We start from the raw sequence: 21,782 nt of genomic DNA, 5'->3' as shown, positions 1-21,782 counted from the left end.
GCTCATGTAGTTCACACTGGCTTTTAACTTGTTGTGATCCTCCTGCCTCAGATTCCTGAGTGCTACGATTATAATCATGAGCCAACAAAACCAACATTGTCATAAATATTGAATTTAAAAACTTCAAAATTAATATTACTAATAACTGCATGAAGACTAAAAACTGTTTAGCTAATACATTGTAAGTCCTACCTATTCCAGCCTGGGCTACAGTATGGAGACTGTCTAAACAAAGAAAAAAATAGGGACTGGAGAGATGACTCAGCTCTTAAGAGTGCATAGTGCCTCAGGACCAGCTTCAGGAAACCAAGGCCTCCGCTAGTTGTGAGGCTGCAGAGGTCACCTTGCTTTTCTGAACCTCACTTCTTCATTTACAAAATGAGGATAGTGGTGCTATCACCGCTTAGACACACTGTTGGCCGAGTGACATCAGGTATCAGTGCCATCAGGAGAGCCTTCCTTAGCAGTCAAATGCCCCAATAGAAATGAGCAAGAATCCAGAGCCACACGGGTCAGATGTCAGCCATAGTTTTCTTTCATTTTTTCCACTTGTAATCTCTTTCCATCTAATAAAATTCATAAAATTTTATTAGACACCAGGCAGGTAAAATTGATACACAAATCAAAAGACTTTTACTGAGAGTAAATCATAAAGAAATTTATCTTAAAACAATTTTTTATATATATATATATGATTTTGCCATGAAATGGGGCCGTATTGTGTCTGTTTCATGTAGTGCTGAGGATCAAACCCAGGGCTTCATGCATGCTAGGCAAATATTCTTAGCTGCTGAACCCCAGCCCTTGATTGATACTTTGATTTTTATAAGCATCAGGGCTGAAAGCATCATGTTTCATAAATAAGCAGCAAAAATATGTTTGAAATATTTCAGAAATGATTGGAAATCCTGTTTTTTTAAGGACAGAAAATTTCACATGCACAGTAAAAGTCGCAACTCACACCCTGAGGTTTTGATTCTGAGGCAAGGTGTAGAGGCAACATTTGCTGATACTGTGTGAGTGATGGCATACCTGCTGCCTAGTTTGTACACTAAGTGCAATCCCAAGGCTGCTGGGAAGTCCAACCATTCGACCCATGCTGCTGTCAGAATCACCTTGGATTTGTTACACATTTGGTTCTGAGTTAATTTGTGGTGGTTGTGAGTACAGAGATCTTTTCCACTGCCAAACTGTTCCCTTCCCTCCGTTGTCACATCCAGCTACAGTACCCCATATGGTGTCTTGTCACACCCTTTTATCAGTTGTGGTCTATGGAACCAATGCCTAACGCTGAAATCCATGTCACAAAAGACGCAAAGTGCAGAACTGACTGCTGCTGCAGCACAGTAGTTTAACATACAGACCCTCACACTCCCCTGTATTTATGATGTGGATGGAAGCCAGCCTCTACACTTTCCCAGTCAGTTGGAACCTTATCAATAACTGAGGTCACAGAGTCACTGAGGCCTGGAAGGGAAGGGGGACCAGATTTTATCTTCAGATTTAATTAACTCATTCAGGAGTGTTGGAGCCTTGGGCAATGTTCACATTAGCCAGACTTGGAAATCAGTTTAGGAAGTGGTAGCACTCCCCATTATAATCACTAATGTGTCCACTGTGCAGATTACACCTCTTGGTTGACTGGTCTCCCCTTTCCAAGGGATGCCCTTAATTCTTTTTTTTTTTTTTTTTTTTTTGGTTTTTCGAGACAGGGTTTCTCTGTGTAGCTTTGCGCCTTTCCTGGAACTCACTTGGTAGCCCAGGCTGGCCTCGAACTCACAAAGATCCGCCTGGCTCTGCCTCCCGAGTGCTGGGATTAAAGGCGTGCGCCACCACCGCCCGGCTGGGATGCCCTTAATTCTTGACTGCTTTTTCTGCTCTGCCTCAGGAGCCTCTTGCCACACAAATCAGAGTTCCTTTTTTAGGCTTCCTAGTTACTACTCCTTTCTGTTGTCATGACAGCACTCCTCTTCTCCATATCATCCAATCTTCACTGTGGGTGAAAATCTAGGGAGAAAACATTAACAGAAAAGGTGCCCTTTGCTTTGATAACCACAGAAGCATGGTAATCTCATCAGAAGTGCTCTAACCCCACAGCAGGGCCCTTACATTCTGAAAGGACTTCAGATCTTTGGACGTGTGAGGGTGAATTTCAACACTTCAATCTCAGAAGCTACTGATGTTGTGGAAGTTTTCATTGGAAAAACAAAAATTGCTCAGAGGTGGTACTTTCTGTATTTGGGTGTTATATTTTCTTTTGACTTTCCCCTCTAGATGTATCCCATCCCAGAGCTCTTTACAGGCTGTTTGCATTTCCTCCACAGTGAGAAAGGCATGGTGATCTTGATGTGTGCATGTGTGTATGCGTGTGCATGTGTGCGCGTGCGCGTGCGTGTGTGTGTGCGTGCGTGCGTGTGTGCGTGCGTGTGTGTGCGTGCGTGTGTGTGCGTGCGTGTGTGTGCGTGCGTGTGTGCGTGCGTGCGTGTGTGTGCGTGCGCGTGTGTGCGTGCGTGCGTGCGTGCGTGTGCGTGCGTGCGTGCGTGTGTGTGTGTGTGTGTGTGTGTGTGTGTGTGTGTAGGGAAATTCAGGCCTGCTGTTTCCCTCCTCACTGATCTTCAGAGATTTGAGCCTGAAACTCGCTGCTAAGACTTCCTGCCCAATGATTTCCTGTGTAAACAAAAACAACTCATCCAGATCCAAGCAAAAACCACAAACATCTACCATAGCCTCTATTATTCATTCTTTCAGAAAGAACAGTTGGAATATTCCCATTAGCCACTGAGCCCCCTAATCTATGATTATTAAAATTCTTATCACATAAGCTTTTGAACAAAGTTTAGCCACACAAACACAACCATCTCTTTCATCTACATATTTTGAAAGGAAAGCGACAGAAGTTATGGATTCCACAGTCAGAAGGAGCCTCCTTTGATAGTGGAATGTTTGTAATTATTTAAATACTTTCACAGCAAGAGCTCACAGTGGGATGGTTTCTCAAAGTATTACTGGAGTCTCCCTGCAGGTAACCATGTAACTGTGTGAAAGCTGTTGATTAAACAACCTGGCATGAGGTAAAATTTGAGTCCCCCACTTAGGAATGCCGCCCTGAATATTCGAAGCCCTTTGTCATTCACTACATCATTCACTTTCACTTCTAAGAAACTGAAGTGCTCTTCTACTACCCCAGACCCACAATGCTTCCAGCGTCGAGGTAAAAGGCACAAACTTCTGCTGGATTTTTATATTTTTAAAAGACAGTTAAAGAATAATATTTTCCAGTTCACAAGCAATTAGGAGTAGCCTCAAGACTCCATGGAAATAGAATTCATTATTTGTCCTGTCCCTTGGGAGAACGTTTTCGAATATAGACAGGCAATGGCTATTCTAGGACTCTTTTGATGGCAGTCACTTAAATAAATAAATAAATAAATAAATAAATAAATAAATAAATAAATAAGGAAACAAAGGCTTAAAATAAGGTCAAAGTGGAGCTGGCCAAGCTCACCTGACATTCCTTCCAATTTAGACACTAGATAAGAGTACACACAACTCTCTGTGTTTCTTTTTTTGCCCTTTCCAGTCTGTGGAAAGGACAAATAATTAAGTTATTCAGTTATTTATTCACTGAGTCATGACCTATGGAGTGCCCTGCACTGTAACTACAATAAACATGTAGCTATCTAGGACCCTAAGTGCATGCTGGTACTGTGGGGTCAAAAATAAAAAAGGGCAATATTTGTGTTTTCTGTTTTTTTTACTTGCCTATGATTTGAAATACACAATGATAATAAATAAAAATATGTTTAAATGATCTCTGCCATCTTTGTGACTGAAGATCAAATGTAATGAAGTGCTCATAAGGCATTGTCCTAATTTTTATCCTTTTGCTGTGATAAAAAAACATGACCAAAAGCAATTTAGGTAGGAATGGTTTTGGTTTGCAATTCCAGGTTGCAGTCTGTTACTATGGATAAGTCAAGGCAGGAACTTAAAGTATCACATTCACAGTTACGAGCAAAGAAAGAATAAATGCTTCTTTGCTTGTTTTCATCCTGTTTCTGCTTTCTTAACACAGGACTCCCTGCCTAGAGAATGGCGCTGTCCACAATGGGCTGGGTCTTCCTACATCAATTAGTAAGACAATTTCCCCTCCCTACACATGTTTACAGGCCAACCTGATGGAGGCATTTCCTCAACTGAGATGCTCTTCTCAAGTGAGTATATAGATTGTCAAATTGTCATTTAGAACCAACCAGCATCACACTACAGATTATTAGCTGAATGGGATGTTTTATTTCAAAGACAAGAAATTTAAAAATAGTTTTCACAAGAATATTTAGAAATATTTCTATTATTATGTAATTTTCTTGACTGAAAGACACAGTATTAGAATCCCTGTATCTGCCTGCTTATACATGAAGAGGAAATTAGTTTTTACTCTTCTAAATGCAGAATGTCAGTGGATTTTGACACATTTATCCTAAGTATATGAGGAAAGTTAGGGAGCAGCTCAGGGGTAGATAGAATGCATGCTTACCATACTCAGGGCCTCGAGTCTGCTTCTTTATTCAGGTTTTGTTGCTCTTTTGTGTTTGGAGACAGGTGTGGAACTCACTATGTAGCCCAGGCAGGAATCCAACTCACAGGAATCCTCCTGCCTTAGCTTCCCAGGTGCTGGGATCACAGGTGTGAACCACTATGCCCAGCCACCACCTCTTTCATTTTTTATTTGCTTCTGTGGTGGTATATATTTTTCTGTTATGCTAGCCATTAAATCAAGTATAAAAATAAACTGGTTAACACCAGACTCACAGAGTACTTATTAAACCAAGATCGAATTTATTTTGCTTCTCAATGTTTTCCCTTATCCACTGGTCCTTCCCTCCTAAACCAAGACTTCAAAGTTCAATGAGGCATTTAATGTCTCAGTAAAGTAAGAAGAAAGATTTTTAACAGTAATAACTGTTAGAATTATTAAATGTTAATTACTGTTAATATTCAAATTATTTCAAAGGGGCATAACAAAAATTTATAGCCATAAATGCTCATAGTGATGAAGAATAAAAGGTTTAAATTTTGTGAGTTAAAGGTTGCTTAAAAAGCTAAGAAGGCATGGGGGGTGATATAAAGAAGAAAATAATAAAGATAGTAGAAATTAACAAGGGAAAAATGTGCTAATAAGGATGATCAACAAAAATTAACTGTTTGACAACAATAGAATTACCAAATCTCTGGCAAGACTGATCAAGAAAACAAGCTAAGGTATTCATTAACATCAGGAAAGAAGATGAAACATAACAATCATTGCAGAGGGGCTGGGATGTAACCTAGTTGATAAAGTACTTACTTAGCACTCATGAAGTCCTCAGTTGGTGTGGGGGCACACACCTGGACAAGAGGATCAGAAGTTGAAAGTTATTCTTGGCCTGGTCTGGTGACATATGCCTTTGAATCATATGAGAAGTAGAGGTAAACAGATGTCCATGAGTTCAAGGTCAGCCTGGTCTCTTTTTGAGAGAGTCCTTATCTAAAAAAGAAAAGTAGAAAAATAAAAAACATGATTTAATAGCACTATGTAAAATTTTATGACAATAAATTTCAATTCCTAATGAAACATGCAAATTACCAAATGTAAGTGATCAAAACTGGCTCAAAATGGAACAGGAAATCCTAATAGGTTAGCAAGGCATGGTAGATTACATCTGTAATCCCAGCACTGGACAGGTTGAGGCAGGAGGACTGCCAAAAGCTCAAGGCCCACCTGATTACATAGTGAGTTCTAGGACAGCCTAGGCTGCAAAGTGAGATTCTACTAAGAGAAAAAAAGACAAAGCAACAACAAAATCCCCAATATATATTATACATTATATATACACAATATACATTAAAGAAACTGAATCTTAAAAGACATTAAAAATTGAAATCATAAAAGTTAAATTCACAAAATAAATTGAAGTAATTCAAGGTCGTTTCTCACAATCCAAAATCCATATTTTTACTATAATAAATACCAAACACTCAAGGATTAAATAACCCCATATTTTATAACATTTTTGGATTATATACAAAGAATACTCTTGAATTCCTATTATAATATTTGCTCAATGTTAATACCAAAATTTGACCAAGACATTAGAAGAAAAGTATAGGTGAACTGTGAATATAGGTGTAAGAGCCCTAAACAATGTATAGCAAACTATTTCCAGTAATGAACACAAGACTGATAATCACCACATTAGATTTACTCTCTCTCTTTCTGTGTCTCTCTTTCTCTGTCTCTCACTCTCACTCTCTCTGTCTCTGTCTTTCTCTCTCTCTCTCTCTCTCTCACACACACACACACACACACACACACACACACACACACACACACGTGTGGTCCACATACATGCATGCATTTGGAGGACAGAGGTTGACATTGGGCATTTCCCTCAATCATTTTCCACCTTATTTTTTCTTGTTATTACATTTTGTTTGTTTGTTTTTTCCAGACAGGGTTTCTCTGTGTAACAGTCCTGGTTGTCCTGGAACTAACTCTGTAGACCAGGCTGGCCTCAGACTCACAGAGATCCACCTGTCTCTGCCTCTGCCTCCCTAGAGCTGGGATTAAAGGTGTGCACCACATCCTGGCTTAAAAACATTTTCTTTCATGTATTTGTGTATATGGGGGAAGGTACATATGTGCCATGGCACACATATGGTCATAGGACAACTTTCAGAAATCCTTTCTTTCTACCAAAGGGGTGGCTCATGCCTGTAATCTCAGCCCTGAGGGAGGCTGAGACAGGAGGTTGCTTTAAGTTCAAGGCCAGCCTGGGCTACAGTATAAGATCCTGTCTTTAAAAAGTCCAGCAACAAAATTCTTTGGATAAACGTACTTGCTGCCAAGCCTGAAGACCTGAATTCAAATTCCTGGAACCTATGGAATAGAGAGAACCAACTCCCAAAAGTCATCCCCTAACCTCTACACATGTATTAAAGCAAGCATGCCTTCTCCCTTTCATCTACATACAGAGCAAATGACTAGCAAAAGCTGTAGGACAATGATCTGGGGTGGAGAAAGACAGATGAAGGAACAATGGATTTCAAACACAATGGTGAATGTTCTCTCTGGAACTCAGTTGTGGTTATTGAGGCATTTGTTCTAATACTTTTCTAGTATTTTTACCTCCATCAGAGCCACTCCTTAAAAAAAATTAAATTTTTACTTTTCTATGGATGATGTTTTGCCTGCATGTATGTATGTGGATTATGTGTATACAGTGCCCAAAGAGGCCAGAAGAGTGTATCAGATCTCCTGGAGCTAGAGATACAGATGTTTGTAAGGTACCATGTGGGTGCTGGGAATTGAACCAGTGCTCTTAACCACCAAGCCATCACTCTAGCTTCATCATCCCTACTGCCAGACTGGATTACCATGGTGCCTCCTCCAGAAAGAGTTGCTCTGATTCCAAGACCAAGCAGAGTTTTTTCCTTTGCTGTGTGGCACCATCTTAAGTGACATCACTATCAGCAACCTGTCTGACCTTATCTACCTTGTTGAACTGTCCTTCTGCAAAGCCCTGAAAACCCTTCTAGAGGAAACTAAAGATGGTTTTTCAATTCTGCCTTAGGAACAGATTATCAGGCCAGATGACAAAGGAAACCGTTCTTGAGTCCCAAGTGTAGAACTTGTTTTACATTTTGTATTTCAATGATCACTATTATAAATCAAGTCTCAAATAGTGTGGCATTGTTACTTAAAGAATTGAAGGGACACTGTAGCTGGAGAGTTTTCTCTCCAGGTTCCGCCAAGTCCCGGCAGTCCCTTAGCCCACTTATAAAATAAACATGCAGACACTTATATTATTTAAACTGCTTGGCCATTAGCTCAGGCCTATAATTGTCTAGCTCTTACTCTTATATTCAGCCCATTTCTATTAATCTATACTTTGCCACGTGGCTCATGGCTTACTGGTAACTTACATCTTCCTTGTCCTGGCGGCTGCTCCAGCAGTCTCTCCCTCTGCCTTCCTGTTCCCTCAATTCTCCTCTCTGTTAGTCCCGCCTATACTTCCTGTCTGGCTACTGGCCAATCAGTGTTTGTTTATATGGAGCGATATCCACAGCAGGCCACTGTTTATGGTGGTGCCCAACTATAATCCCAGTGCTTAGTAGGCAGAGGCAGGCAGATGCAAGGTTGCAGTGAACTTGTGTTACAAAGCATGAGCCTGTCTCAAAAAAAAAATAAGTAAAAGTTTTGTTATAAGTTGTATAAGACATCAGATGGAAGTGAGGGTTGTTAGATGCATCTTTTAATTTTCTGTCATTGTATGCTGCTACAGTTTGGATGGACTTAACCTAGAGAAATTTGTGCAGAAATAAGAACTACAGGTGTTGCTTCTCTCACCAATGTATTTGTTCCTAATTCACATTAAGTCAACACCTACAATGTGCAAGCCAGTCCAATTCCCAAGTGACCCAGGTAGAAGAGTGGAGATTATCGTTTATGAATGTCCTTTTTATATGAAACAAAAATGATGGCTTTGTGTCCAAAGGTATTTGCTACCCAGCCTGACGACCTGAGTTAAATCCCTGTAACCTGAATGGTGGAAGGACAGAATTGACTCCCAAAAATTGTCCTCTGACCTCCATACATGCACCACAACCACCTCCCCCTGCCTCCTGACACACACACTCATACAACAAGTAAATGTGGTTTTAAAAAAAGAGATCTGGCTTGGGCTGGAAAGGGCTCACCAGTTAAGAGCAGGTATTGCTCTTGTAGAGGACTTGAGTTCAGTTCCCAGAACCCATATTACATGGCTCACAACCTGTAACTCCACTTCCAAGGGGATTCAAAGCTTCTGACCTCAGTGAACAGCAAATACTTATGTACATATACCACACCCCCCATAACTAAAAGTAATAAAATCTTTACAAAGATATTTGGTTCATTAAATAATACTCTATTATCAAAAAAGTTTCCGGGTGGGGTGGCACACATCTATAATGCCAACACTCAGAGGCTGGAGTAGGAAGAATCATCTTGAGTTCAAGGCCAGCCTGAGCTTATTTAGAACTATTTGTTCTAGGCCAAGTTGAGCTATAGTATGAGACTCTGTCTCAAAAATACAGAAAAAATTAAATATTACAATGAAAATAAAGTAGGTTACAGTCTTAACTGCTTGGATGTTTGTTCCAGTTTACAGCTCTCACATTTATTTTCCCTGGGAGAAGAAAGAAGTTAGCTAGAGCTAAATGCATCAGTTTCAATGTTTGTCCCATCCACAGTGTCTGTTTTTTATTTATATGGGAGTGCTAGTTATATATTTTATTCGGCATTGCTTTCACATATGACACTTGAGGACATGTGCAGTGTTTATGATCCTAGCTATTGTATAATGGGTGATCATTTTAATTTATGAATGATCCCAATTGTCACTTGCCCCAAACGGCAATGGAATTTTTCAATATCCTCAAAATAAATGCCTCCCTCTAGAGCAGAGAACATAACATGACAGTGTGTCAACCGCAGATTTGTCTTGAGATTATTTACTTACAATTCAACAGTGCTGGCCCAAGAAATGTCCTGTCAGCAAAAGTTGCAGTGTTTGAAGTTGCTGGGAGAAAGAGAGGAAACAGCCAAGGTTCAGAAATGCAAAGAATGTAGTTTCCCTAAATGCCTCAGGATTACAAGATACTATAGAACTTGGAAATTTGCTCTTTAAAATGGTCCTGGAGAATTCCTTAACTATTTCTACACAATTGAAAGTTTAAGTTACTGATGGGGAGAGGGAATGTACTTTTGTCTCTTAGACTCTTAATAATGAGAATAAAAAATGACATACATAATGAGAATATGTATGATTATTGATAAGAATATATAATGAGACTATATCACTCATATAATGAGCATCAAGTCAATCACAGAATCGACATAATTTTTTTTAATACAGAGTCTTACTGTGTGTCCCTAGCTGGCCTATAACTCACTATGTAGACCAGGCTGGCCTTGAACTCACAGAGGTAACTTTCCTTTCTCTCGGAGTACTGGCATTAAAGACATGTGCTACCACACCCAGCTCAATCACAGAATTGATTTATATACAAAATCTATGTTTCAGAAGTTTTGTTTGTAAACGCAAAAATCAAAGTTCCCTGTGTCCTTCCTGAATCTCTTTATTTTTCTCAATTCCCTGTAGAAGCAGACTTCTGAGAACATAGTTGAGAAGGACTGTTGAGGGACAGTTCTAACCTCTAGTTGTCTGTCCCTTCTCTATGCTATGCACAGGTCTTTGTGAGTGGCCTGGAAGACTGTACCTAGATCAGCCCCACTTCTAGTTAAAGAGGCTTACAGGAAAAAGAGGTCCAGGAAGAAAGGACACAGGGACACAGAGGCCAGGGTAGGGTCCTCTCTCTTCAAGCTGCTTCAAGGGGTTTCCCTTCTGACTGGCCCCAGTATAGTTTATCTTTTAATGAAGATATCTAGGCACACATACCCTTTAAGCTGATCTCTCTGTCTATAACCTTGTTTCTGAGAAGCATCATCACTAACTGAACCATAGCAGAAGCGAGCACCACAAAGACTGGCTAAACACACACCTATAGGACAACTCAGCCTGCTCTGCTTTGCATCTGCACAATACTTTCCTTTGGGTTTTTTAAAATTTGGATTGTCAGTGTCTTTAAAAAAGGTCACACACTCTCCAGGTCACTGCTAATCCCTAAAAATGTTCTTATCAGCAAGCCACATGGCTCCTCTGTGTTAGCTGAGTCCCCAGTGTGCCTCTGACCTTTCAACCTCTGCTGAGTGAAAATTCTCCTTTATTAACAGCCTCAATCAGGCTTCCAAGCTAAAGTCTGAAGGCTCTTGGAGAATGAAAGCAAGTACATCACAACAACTCGCAAAAACAAACAAACAAACAAACAAACAAACAAATCCAATGCAGCCACTTTTGGGCCTTTCATTTAATTTCTGATCTTGTCAAACCCTGGCATCTGGTGGGGCCTCTGACTAGAGTCCATGAGTGTCTGTGCTGAGCTGATAACAACATTGGTCCTGTTTTGTTTTCTTCAGCATCTTCTCAGCAAAGCAAACTTAGTTTGGACTGATCTGAGATTCTGTTCAAGAGTTGAAGAGGAAGGGCTGGATGTGGTGGCCCAAGCCTTTATCTCAGCTCTCAAAAGGCAGAGGCAGGCGTTGATACAAAAAACACATCTCTCACCTTAAAGGGAATAAGAGAGAGTTGATTCTGGAGCCAAATTTGAGTGCCCATGGCCCAGGAAATGTGGAGCCAGGTCATCCCAGGCTCCAATATGGAAGAATTCCATAGAGTAGGGCAAAGAAAGTCATAAATTAAGGCATTTAAAAACAAACATTGGAATATCAGAAATGTGGGTCACAGTAAGATGGAGGAATCTCTTCTATAGGCCTCAGATGATATCTGATGACATTTTTAGCTTTTGGGTTGGTAGAATTTAGTAGCCTGTTAACAGAGTCCAAAAGGCTTTTAATCTATTGGTCACAGGATGCTAGTTCTGACACAGAGGTTGACAAGGAATGGCTCTTCAGGGGGCTAAAGCTAGCCCTAGATTAGGTAATTAAGCTCAGACCTGCACCATCCCAACTTCACTACATCACTACATCTTTAATCAGTCACCCTGCTTTTGCAGACACAGCTCATTCCAGGAATTTTTGTTCACCCAGGTGAGTTCAATACTAGCTTGGCCTAGATAGTGAATTCCAGGTTCAGCCATGGTTATATAGTGAGACTCAGGGAAAAAGAAAGAAAGGAAGGAAGAAAGAGGCTAGAAACATTTAATTAATTGATTGATTTTATTTTTATTTTTGAGACAGGGTCTCATTATATAGCCCAAATTGGGCTGAAACTTGCAATTCTCCTGCCTTGCTTCAGCTTCCCAGATGTTGAGATGTCAGGTATGCATCTCATACCCACCTATCACATTCAAAATGCTTTGGATCATCATTCATCTTCCTCCTTTCTTTACTCTGTTGACTCCGAAGCCCAAATGATGTATGAAGTGGAGATATTTGTTGGTAGATTTATATTGTAGATCAGGCTCCACATTAAATACCATCTCTGTCTCCTTGTTTGCTAAAACATACAAGTTTCCCTAGGCCTTGGTCTCATCCTTTGAAAGCCACAAAAGAAGATCTACAGTTTTTGTGAGTTGCTTGTTGGTTTGTTTCGGGGAAAGGATGTGTTTGTGAATACGTGTTGTTTGTTTGTGAGGAAATTAAATTTGCTCAATGGTTAGTTACTTAAACCATAATAACGGGTTGGGGTGAAGCTTAGGGTGGAGTAGTCATCTACAGTTCCTGAGGATCTGGGATCAGTGACCCCAGCATTGAAAAGAGGCAGAAAGAAGTGTGGGGGTCCAACTCCGACCTTTTAAAGGGTTCCTAGTTGGAGGAGAGAAGAATTAAGAAACGACAGGAAGAGAGACCTAGATGACAAGAAAGACAGAAACACAGGATAGCTTCGGGAGGGACTGGGTCAATACCCACCAGACTCATCCTTTATTGAAAAGGGCTTTTTTATAACATGCCAAGGGGAGAGGCAGAAGACTTTCCCTTGCAAGATCAAAGCACACCATACAGCCAAGTGTAGACCCTTCCAAACACCTGGTAAACACGCTCATGATCAAATCATCCCATTATGTAGCCCTGCTGGGTAAAGCAAGCTCAGATTCTCTGACCGTGAGTAAGTTTTCACTAGGAAGCCTCTGTGGGCTCTCACAAGGAGGCCACAGTAGAGCCAGCAAAACATGCTGTGAGGACTAAATAAAATTCACTTTTTGAAAAGATAAAACAGAGTATGCTATAGACATTTCATGCTGTTGTAGGCTTCTTCCATATGCTTCCTTGGCTCCCAGGGAACGGAATGCCCCAAGCTCTCCTTTGGTATTGGGAATATTTGGGTAAAAGATACAGGAACTGTGAAACTCTGACAAATTCTTTTTATAAAATACAGCCTGGATTTGTATTTGAAAGGAATACTTCTTTTTCGTGGGGTTTACAGAAGGTGAACTCATGTAGCCTTTGGCTGGACACTAAAATCTGTTCCTGAGCTTGCCAAAAGGATTGAGGTTGAGTCACTGGACTTCACAGTCCCACTCAAAAGACCACTGGGACTGTAAATGCTTGTTGCTGAATCCATTTCTTGTAAATAACTCCACATATTAGGAACACATAGTTTATGGTTTTGGAGTGCACCCTCAGGGGTCCAGTACAGTTGTCCTGCTTATTTTCAGAGCAGCTCTGGTCTGCACTTGTAGGAAAGCAAGCAGGCAGCCCCTAGGCACTTTACTATGCATATTCTCTGTCTTGGGTGGCACTGAGACTCAACAGATCTGCTGAGTAGAACTTAAATTTTAGAAGACTCTGGAACCTTACCTTTCTCATGCCATGAAAGTCCATTGGAAACCACATAGTCACTGGGAGTAGGTTGCATGCCTCTTTGAACTTCATCTCAACTGACTGTAGATCCTGTTGTCGAGTTCTAGTAGTTCTTTCCTCTCCTTCCAGCCCTTATATCTTCATGCCTAGATTTAAACAACCATCTCCTTTCCTCCTCTCTGAGAATCCACAACTGATTTTTCATATTATTCAGGACATCCATGAAAACACACACACACACACACACACACACACACACACACACACACACACGAGCACACAAACACATGTTCAGGAGGGCAAAAACTGCAAACAAACATAAGAAAACAAATTAATTGTATTCTACTAGTTTAAATAAAACTGGAAAGTGATTTTAACATAAAAGAGAACAAAACTGAGTTGAACATACATTGTAGCCTCACACCAATGCCAACAAAAGGCACTGGTGGGCAATACTAACTTGTATATGGAATTGTATATTTTATGTAATAATGTAATAAATATCATAAGGAAGAATTGAAAAAGAACAAAGATAGGGATTGTTACATGACTCAGTGGGTACTTGCTATATAAACTTGGACATCTAAGTTTGATCCCAGTATAAAAGCAGACTTACTCCATGCCTGTATGCATGAGCACAAACACTCACATACATACTGTCTTAGTTAGGGTTTCTATTGCTGTGAAGAGACACCATGACTACAGCAACTCTTATGAAGAAAAATATTTAATTGGGGCTGGCTTTCAGTTTCAGAGGTTTAGTTCACACTGTGAACCCCAAGATTTCATTATTTACTGGAAAACTGTTTCTAGTGGTGTGGCTCATCCCTACCACACACCTTTAATCTAAAAGCTTTCTGCTTATTGTAAACAGGATTAGGTAAAAGCAACATTCCATAGGTGAAGAGGCAAAGCAAGCAACAAGTTGACAGGAAGTAATAAGGAATCAGGAGGATGGATAGAGAGATGCATAGGAAGTAGAAGGGAGGGACATTGAGATGGAGAAATCTTGTTTGAGACAGCATAGGAAAAAGCTCTTTCTTAAACATCAGTGGAGGAGGAAGATCAACTGAACTGGCTGCTTTCTCTGCCTCTCTGAGCTAGCAGGATTTCACCCCAGCATCTGGCTCTTGAGTCTTTATTGTTAAAATTGAACGATTGAGATTTTGTTAAACAACAACAACAACAACAACAACAACAACAACAACAACAACAACGTAGTCCATTATATAAATGGGGATAAGCATAGTGTCATGCAGGCAGACATGGTGCTAGAGAAGGAGCTGAGAGTTCTATATCTTGACCTGCAGGCAGCAAGAAGGAGACCGCCACACTAGACCTACACTTCCTCCAACAAGGCCAAACCTTCTAATAGTGCCACTCCCTATGGGCCAAGCATTCAAACCCATGAATCTATGGGGGCCATACCTATTCAAACCACCACACACACTAATAATATTTTTTCCTAAGGACAAAGGTAAACACCAAACATATGGGGACTTGTCCTGTCTAGTTTTGTGTCAACTTGACATAAGCTACAGTTATCTGAAAGAAGGGAACCTCAATTGAGAAGATGCTTCCATAAGACCCAGCTGTAAGGCACTTTTAAAATTAGTGATCATGTGAGAGGGCTCAGACCATTTTGGGTAGTGCCATCCCTGGGCTGGTGGTTCTGGGTTCTATAAAAGAGCAGACTGAGCATACTATGGGGATCACACCAGTAAGTAGTACCCCTCTGTGGCTTCTGCATCAGCTCCTGCCTCCAGGCTCCTACCCTGTTTGAGTTTCTGTCCTGACTTCCTTCAATAATGGGAATACAATGTGGAAGTATAAGGCAAATAAATTCTTTCCTCCCCAAACTTGCTTTTTGGTCAGATGTTTCATCCAGCAATAGAAATCATAACTAAGATAGCTTTTTTCTAGTGATTGTTCAACTGAACCCAATGGGCTTGCATCTTGGTGAGTATAAAGCCAAAAAAAACAAACAAACAAACAACAACAACAACCAGGATATAAAAAAGAGTGGAGAGACATCTCTTACTGGCAGCAGTGAGATTGTCTGGAAAGCATTCTATCCTTAAATGAAGATTGAGAGGGGATTTTTACAGGAAAACCTATTCATATCATACATACAAAAACACAGCTCTCTCCTCAAAGGGAGTAAGAATTGATAATTGAGCAAGAAACAGGTGATCATGGCGCATGCATGAATTTAAATTGTTCTAAAGGATATGTTTTAGTATGGAAAGGATTTCATGAAGCTTCTATAGTTATAGAACAAAACTAAGTCAGAACAAAAGTTATTTCTCAAATTATTTCAGATGGAAGCAGGTAGACAGTGAAGCAGGGAACTATCTGGATATAGGCTTTGGATGTCACTTTTAGCTTTTGGGTTGGTAGAAGTTAAAAACTGTCTGTTAATGCATCCCAGAAGGTTTTAGCTGATAGTCACAAAGGTGGACAAAGATTGGCTACTAAGGGTATTGTGATGCTTAGTTTTGTCAGCTTGGCACAATCTAGAGCCACCTAGGCAGAGAATCTCAAGGAGGAGTTGTCTAGATAAGGTAGGACTCCAGACATGTGGGAGATTGTCTAATACACCATTTGAGGTAGAAAGACTTGGCCATTGTGGGCAGCAGCCATTTCCTGACTGTGTATCCTGCACTGTATGAGAGTAGAGAAAGCAAACTGAGCATTAGTAAGCATGCATGTATTCATCCTCTCTCTTCTTTTGGCTATGAATGTGACTAGCTGTTTCGTATTCCTAAACCTTAACCTCCTTAAAATTGTGGACTGTAACCTGGAATATAGGAGCTAAAACCTTTCTCCCCAACTTGTTTTTTGTCAGGGTATTTTATCACAGCAACAGATATGAAATGAGAATAGATACTAAAAAGAGCCCAAGATACTTCAGCCCTATATCTGCTATATTCCAACTCCCTACAAACACAAAGTTCCAATCAGACAACCAGCTGTGTAGAATCTTTAACAATGCAGGTATGGCATTTTTTTCAGGGAACTTTACTTCATAATGTTCATGTAAGAAAGCACATTTCTGGAGACATACTTGAGTTGTAAATAGCATTTGCTTTTGCAACCAGGTTCAGTTCCTAGTACCCACATGTTGACTCACACGTATCTGTTACTCCACTTTCCAAGGGATCTGACACCATTCAGGGGCACCAGGTATGCATCTGATGCACATACATACATGCAGGCCTTCTCAGTTTAGATGTACATTTTTGAGCATGCTCCACTCTGGCCATGTATCACATATTCAAGAAAAGAAATAAGCAGAAGCTAATACTTCTGGGTAGAGAACTTCATATTATAATGAGCAAAGTTTACCCCAGGTCACCTAAAATAATGAGTCAGAATGACTCGGTGGCCTCTGCTGCTTCCTCATAAAATTTCTCCAATGGGCTCTAGTTGAAACAAAAATAACAACATCTTTGAAGGTACATTAAGGATTTGGAGGGTGGAGTAGAGAGAATTATTTTTATGTAGCTCAGGCTGGTCCCAAACTCCTGATTCTCTTGCCTTAGCTTCCAAAACGCTGGGATTACAGGCATTCACTACATGCCCAGCCCAGCTAACAGTCTTTTAAAGAGTCCGCAGTGCCCCCACCCTGCCCCAGTACATTCTGAAGTTTGTCCCTGGAGGTGCCTTCCTCACTTAGCTGCTAGGAAAGTGCCCCAGATTCAGACAAATGACACAAATACCTGTTGAATCTTTCTAGGGAATTTGCTTACTTCTATGCACTGTTAGGTGCATAGAAGATGATCAGCAGCCTATCTTTTCAGCCATGCTATGTTTTACTAATAATCTCAATTCTGGGGGAAGGCAGCATGGTGTAAGGAGCAATGTCTAAGTGTTGGGCTCAGATAAGCCCAAGGTGTAATCTCAAATACATTTGTTGGCTGTATACTATTAAATATGCATTGCAGATCTCTTCTATGCCTTGCTTTTTTGTTGTTTCCATCTACAAGATGGGGAAGGAACACAGGGATTACATGAGGCAACAATGGGAGGCCCAGACTCAACACTAGGCACATAATTAATGTCTCCTTTTCAAGTCAGGGTTGAGACTATGAACATAGAATGTTCGTTAAGAACTGACTTCAAGGGCACTGTTTTCTATGAAGAGAGTACTTGGTGGCCTTTTGTTGTGACTGCTGATTGTACACATCTGGAAACTATGACAACCAGTTTGCTTTGAGTTCAACTTGGCCCCAATATTGCTCTATATAAGGCAACTTCTAGCCTTTAGTTTTCCTCAACACATCATAGCTTGTCTTGAATTGGGGCAGAGGGGGGCCTGTCAAAGGAAATGCAAGTCTGAGAGGAACTGAGGTCTGACTGGCTGGTACCCAGTACAGTATGATCCCGTTAGAGAACTGTCCCTGGAGCTTTTTTTTTTTTTTTTTAATTGAAAATGCATTAGGGAATTTCAGTATGGTGCTTCAAATGAGAGGGTGTGTGTGTGTCCCTGGGGTTGAGGGTGAGTTGATTTCCCCAAACCATAAAGATAATAAGATGGAGAATTGGAAGAAGACGCAATAAGTGCAAGAACAGGAGAGGGGAGGGGCTATACAAGCTTCTTTTGTCTTCAAAACCCTAACCTAAGCCCTCTGTTCACTGTCACTGGGGCAGGTCAATTAAACAGGCCATGAAGTTCAGTGGATAGCACTTTCATAGCATAGGTGCAACCCTGGATTTGATTCCAGGAAAACCAAATAACTAAACAAAATTTCCAAACACTTCATATAATCAGTATTGGATCACAACTTAAAAATGAAACAAAATACAGTTTGTAAAATACTCCTAGTATTATTGGATCTTTTGAATCCTGCCCCCTTTTCTTTTGATGACGTAGAAGGTATTTTAGGACCAATATTAACTGTCAAGCATTAAATCAATGGATACCAATGTTCCTTCAATGTGTCAAGCACTGTTCTGGGTGCCTGGGATACAGAAGCTTTGCAACAAAAACTCTCCCAGGTGTCATCTGTTGCACAGATCAAATACTGGTAAATACAGATTTTTGCAGGGGGCACAAAGAATGCTAAAAATTAAAAGTTGGCTACCTATATTTGCTCACTTAGTAACTTTTTCTTTTCTTTTTTTCCCATCTGAAAAGCTTCCAGTTTTCTCTTGTTTCTTTGGTTCCAAAAGACAATTTTAGGTCCTCACATGTGATGCATAATCAACTCCCATGTCCACAATCAAAGAGGGACCACAGTAACTGAATACAATGGGTTCTCCTCTAGATGAATGTGAAGTCAACCAGCATGACCAAATGAAAGTGTGCAGGAAGATTTATTACTTGCAGCACCTAAGGAGAACACTGGCATTATCTATAAAACAACGCTCTCCCCAATAAAGTGTGGGAGTTTTATTTCAGAAGTCTACAGATACTCATACAAGAAAGGACATATTGGAGGCACTTCTGAGCTTGCTTGGTGAAAGGTGTCTATCACTGGACATGTTCAATTTAAGGTCATGTATCACAGGCTTAAAAGGAAAGATGGTAGGCATGAAACTTCCAGGCATTTGTGTTTAGGATTTTAAGAGCAAAGTTACCTTTAGGCAACCTTGACTGTTTGCTTAGAGGTTTCTTAGGTGGACCTAAAAGGAAGAACAACTTCGAAAGTGCACTCATGGTCTTTTAAAGGGGAAGTAGATTTCTCCTTTATAAAGACAGTTTGCCCCTAAAGCTACCTTCCTTCTTAGCGGCTTTTATTACCAGAGTGTGGGTTTCTGTACAGCTCTGAGTGTATGATAAGCAGTGAGAGTAAACATATTGCTAGGGTTTCTAAAATACATGCCAGAATACCAGAATGCAATACTTCACCCCTCACCTGTTCAAGTCAAACATTACTTCAAGTACTTCAAACCTGGGTACTCAGAAGTGAATCATAATAGATATTACATTTCATACTTGAGAAACTTACAGAAAACTTTTACTATGGTTAAACATAGTCAGGATACAAACTTCCTTAAATTTTATACATAATCACTTCTGTCTTACCTATTTTCTAGTTATATCTAGCAGAACACAGGGTGTGACCTGGGTATTCCTTCCTTCTTTTTTGAATTTAATATCAAGTGATCAAACTCAATCTTGATTACCCTACCTTTGTCCTTGGGTAGCCCCAGACTAAGGAAGTTCTTTTAACTAGTATGGAAAAGGAGCAGGGGGCTTTCAAATAAATATACACAAGGCGCTGCAGATGCAAACCAGTGGCTTGGAGAGAACTGCGTGTGACGAAAAACTGTAGAGACAACAGTAGCTGCAGCAAGGCTCTTGCCAGCAGGTATCAACTTGTGGTATCAACTGAGGAAACTGTGGATTATAATGTAAATAAGATCTCACTGATGGGGCAGGGCTCTGTGGTCCAGACACTAGGCACATAGGGGCTGGCGCAGGCGCAATAGCAGGGGCAATAGCACACGCGGTGGCAGGGTGCCGTTAAGGACCCAACTGTGATGGAAGATGGCGTCCAACTTGAGGAAGTCAAATGTAGCCTCCACCAGCTACAAGAGAAAGGTGGGTCCTAAGCCTGAACTCACCGAAGACCAAAAGCAAGAAGTTCGGGAAGCCTTTGACCTCTTTGATTCTGATGGGAGCGGGACCATTGACGTGAAGGAGTTGAAGGTGGCCATGAGAGCTCTAGGCTTTGAACCCAGGAAGGAAGAGATGAAGAAAATGATTTCGGAAGTAGACAAAGAGGCCACAGGGAAGATCAGCTTCAATGACTTCTTGGCTGTGATGACTCAGAAGATGGCCGAGAAAGATACCAAAGAGGAAATTCTGAAGGCTTTCAGGTTGTTTGATGATGATGAAACGGGGAAGATCTCGTTCAAAAACCTCAAGCGTGTGGCCAACGAGCTGGGGGAAAGCCTCACAGATGAGGAGCTGCAGGAGATGATCGATGAAGCTGATCGTGATGGCGATGGAGAAGTGAACGAGGAAGAGTTTCTTAAGATCATGAAGAAGACCAACCTTTATTAAGTGACTGGCTGGGGTCCCCGCTTCGGGTGTTGTGAAAGTAGAACAGAACAGCTCTGGTCTGTTACCTCTTCCTGCCTCACTTGTCTTGGTTGGCTTCTAAGCCTCTAGATCAATTATACATTTTAATGGTACTTACTTTATGAGTTCTGTTGTTTAATTCTCAAAAGAAAACCTAAATTAAAGGTCCTTGAGGCTAGAAGCCACTAAACTGAACACAGAACAGCTTCTAGGTCAAACAAAACTGGTTTTCTGGTCACTTAAGTGATTTAAATAACGTGCATACACTGGTGATTCTTTCAGTTCAAGTCAGTATTCTAAGTATGGTGAGTTAGAATTTGCCCCAAGTCATTCAACCGTTGCTTTTCACTTAAGTGGATACTGCTCTGAGGGATAATAATGTGGCTACTTAAGAACTATTTAAATTAAGGAAAGATTACTTAAGAATTATTTAAATTATGGAAAGACACTCCTCAATAAAACATTGCTTGCTCCTCAGAAATAAAATATAAAGTGTAGGTTTGCTGAGTGTGATGGCACACAGCTATAATCCCCAGCCCTTGGGAAACAATGTATAAGGCCAGCCTAGACTACATAGCTCCCAGTCATCTGGAGACTATAGAGAGAAATCTTGTCTCAAAAACCAAAAGGGTATTGGGGAGATAGCTCACGTGGTAAGGTGCCTGCTGTGCAAGCTCGGAAACCTAACTTTGGATCCCCAACATCAATGTAAATAAAATCCAGTGCTATCTCCAAGGTTTGGAGATGGGGGAGCAGATCAGAGTTTTTAGAGCCTATTGGCTATCAAGCTTTAATTAATCAGTGAGTTATAGGTTTAGTTAGAAACCTTGCCTCAGTATAGTGGGGCTGGCTGTGATGGCACTTGCTTTTAATCCCAGCACTAGGGAGGCAGATGCAGATGGATCTCTGTGAGTTCAAGGCTAATCTGGTTTATATAATGAGCTTCAGGCCAGCCTGGGCTGCATAGTGAGATATTGTCTTAAAAGAAAGAAGGTGGTAAGCACATATGTATACACATGTATGCTGGTACCTGCTCACACACATGCACATATCCACACAAACATATCACATACATACAGAGCTAGGACTTTAGCTCAGTACTAGATTATATGTATATAGGCTTTCCTTTGGGAGGTGGTTAACTGCAATGGTTACTATTTTCTAGTTTTATTGTGTACCAGTGAGTCTTCCTTTAATGAGTCTAAATTATCTAGTGAGGAGTATGAAGAGAGGATATGTAGACCTAGAACAGGATAAAAATGAAATTTGATTGTGGCCTAAGCAAGTATAACTTTTTAAAGAAATTAAGCTAACTATTCCCATTGTTTGTTGAGACAGGATTCCTGT

At 40.6% G+C, this 21,782-nt stretch overlaps 1 protein-coding gene and 1 long non-coding RNA gene across 2 annotated transcripts; one reads left to right on the top strand and one right to left on the bottom strand.

Moving 5' to 3' along the window:
• Positions 1 to 9,537: 9,537 nt before the first annotated feature.
• Positions 9,538 to 19,591, bottom strand: LOC131895961 (uncharacterized). Its single transcript, XR_009375336.1, has 3 exons — positions 19,434 to 19,591; positions 13,400 to 13,548; positions 9,538 to 9,602 (listed from the first exon to the last, which is right to left on the bottom strand). It is a non-coding gene; the product is annotated as an uncharacterized LOC131895961 (long non-coding RNA).
• A 252-nt stretch (positions 19,592 to 19,843) lies between these two features.
• On the top strand, positions 19,844 to 20,552 carry Cetn1 (centrin 1). The gene has a single exon (XM_059246513.1). It carries the CDS (start codon positions 19,899 to 19,901, stop codon positions 20,415 to 20,417), a length of 519 nt encoding a protein of 172 aa, XP_059102496.1. The 5' UTR covers positions 19,844 to 19,898; the 3' UTR covers positions 20,418 to 20,552.
• The last annotated feature ends 1,230 nt before the right edge of the window (positions 20,553 to 21,782 follow it).

Source organism: Peromyscus eremicus, chromosome 19 (genome assembly GCF_949786415.1).
Source record: "Peromyscus eremicus chromosome 19, PerEre_H2_v1, whole genome shotgun sequence".
NCBI lineage: Eukaryota > Metazoa > Chordata > Mammalia > Rodentia > Cricetidae > Peromyscus > Peromyscus eremicus.
The sequence above is the reverse complement of the archived record's forward strand: the minus strand, read 5'-3'. Positions and strand labels throughout refer to the sequence as shown.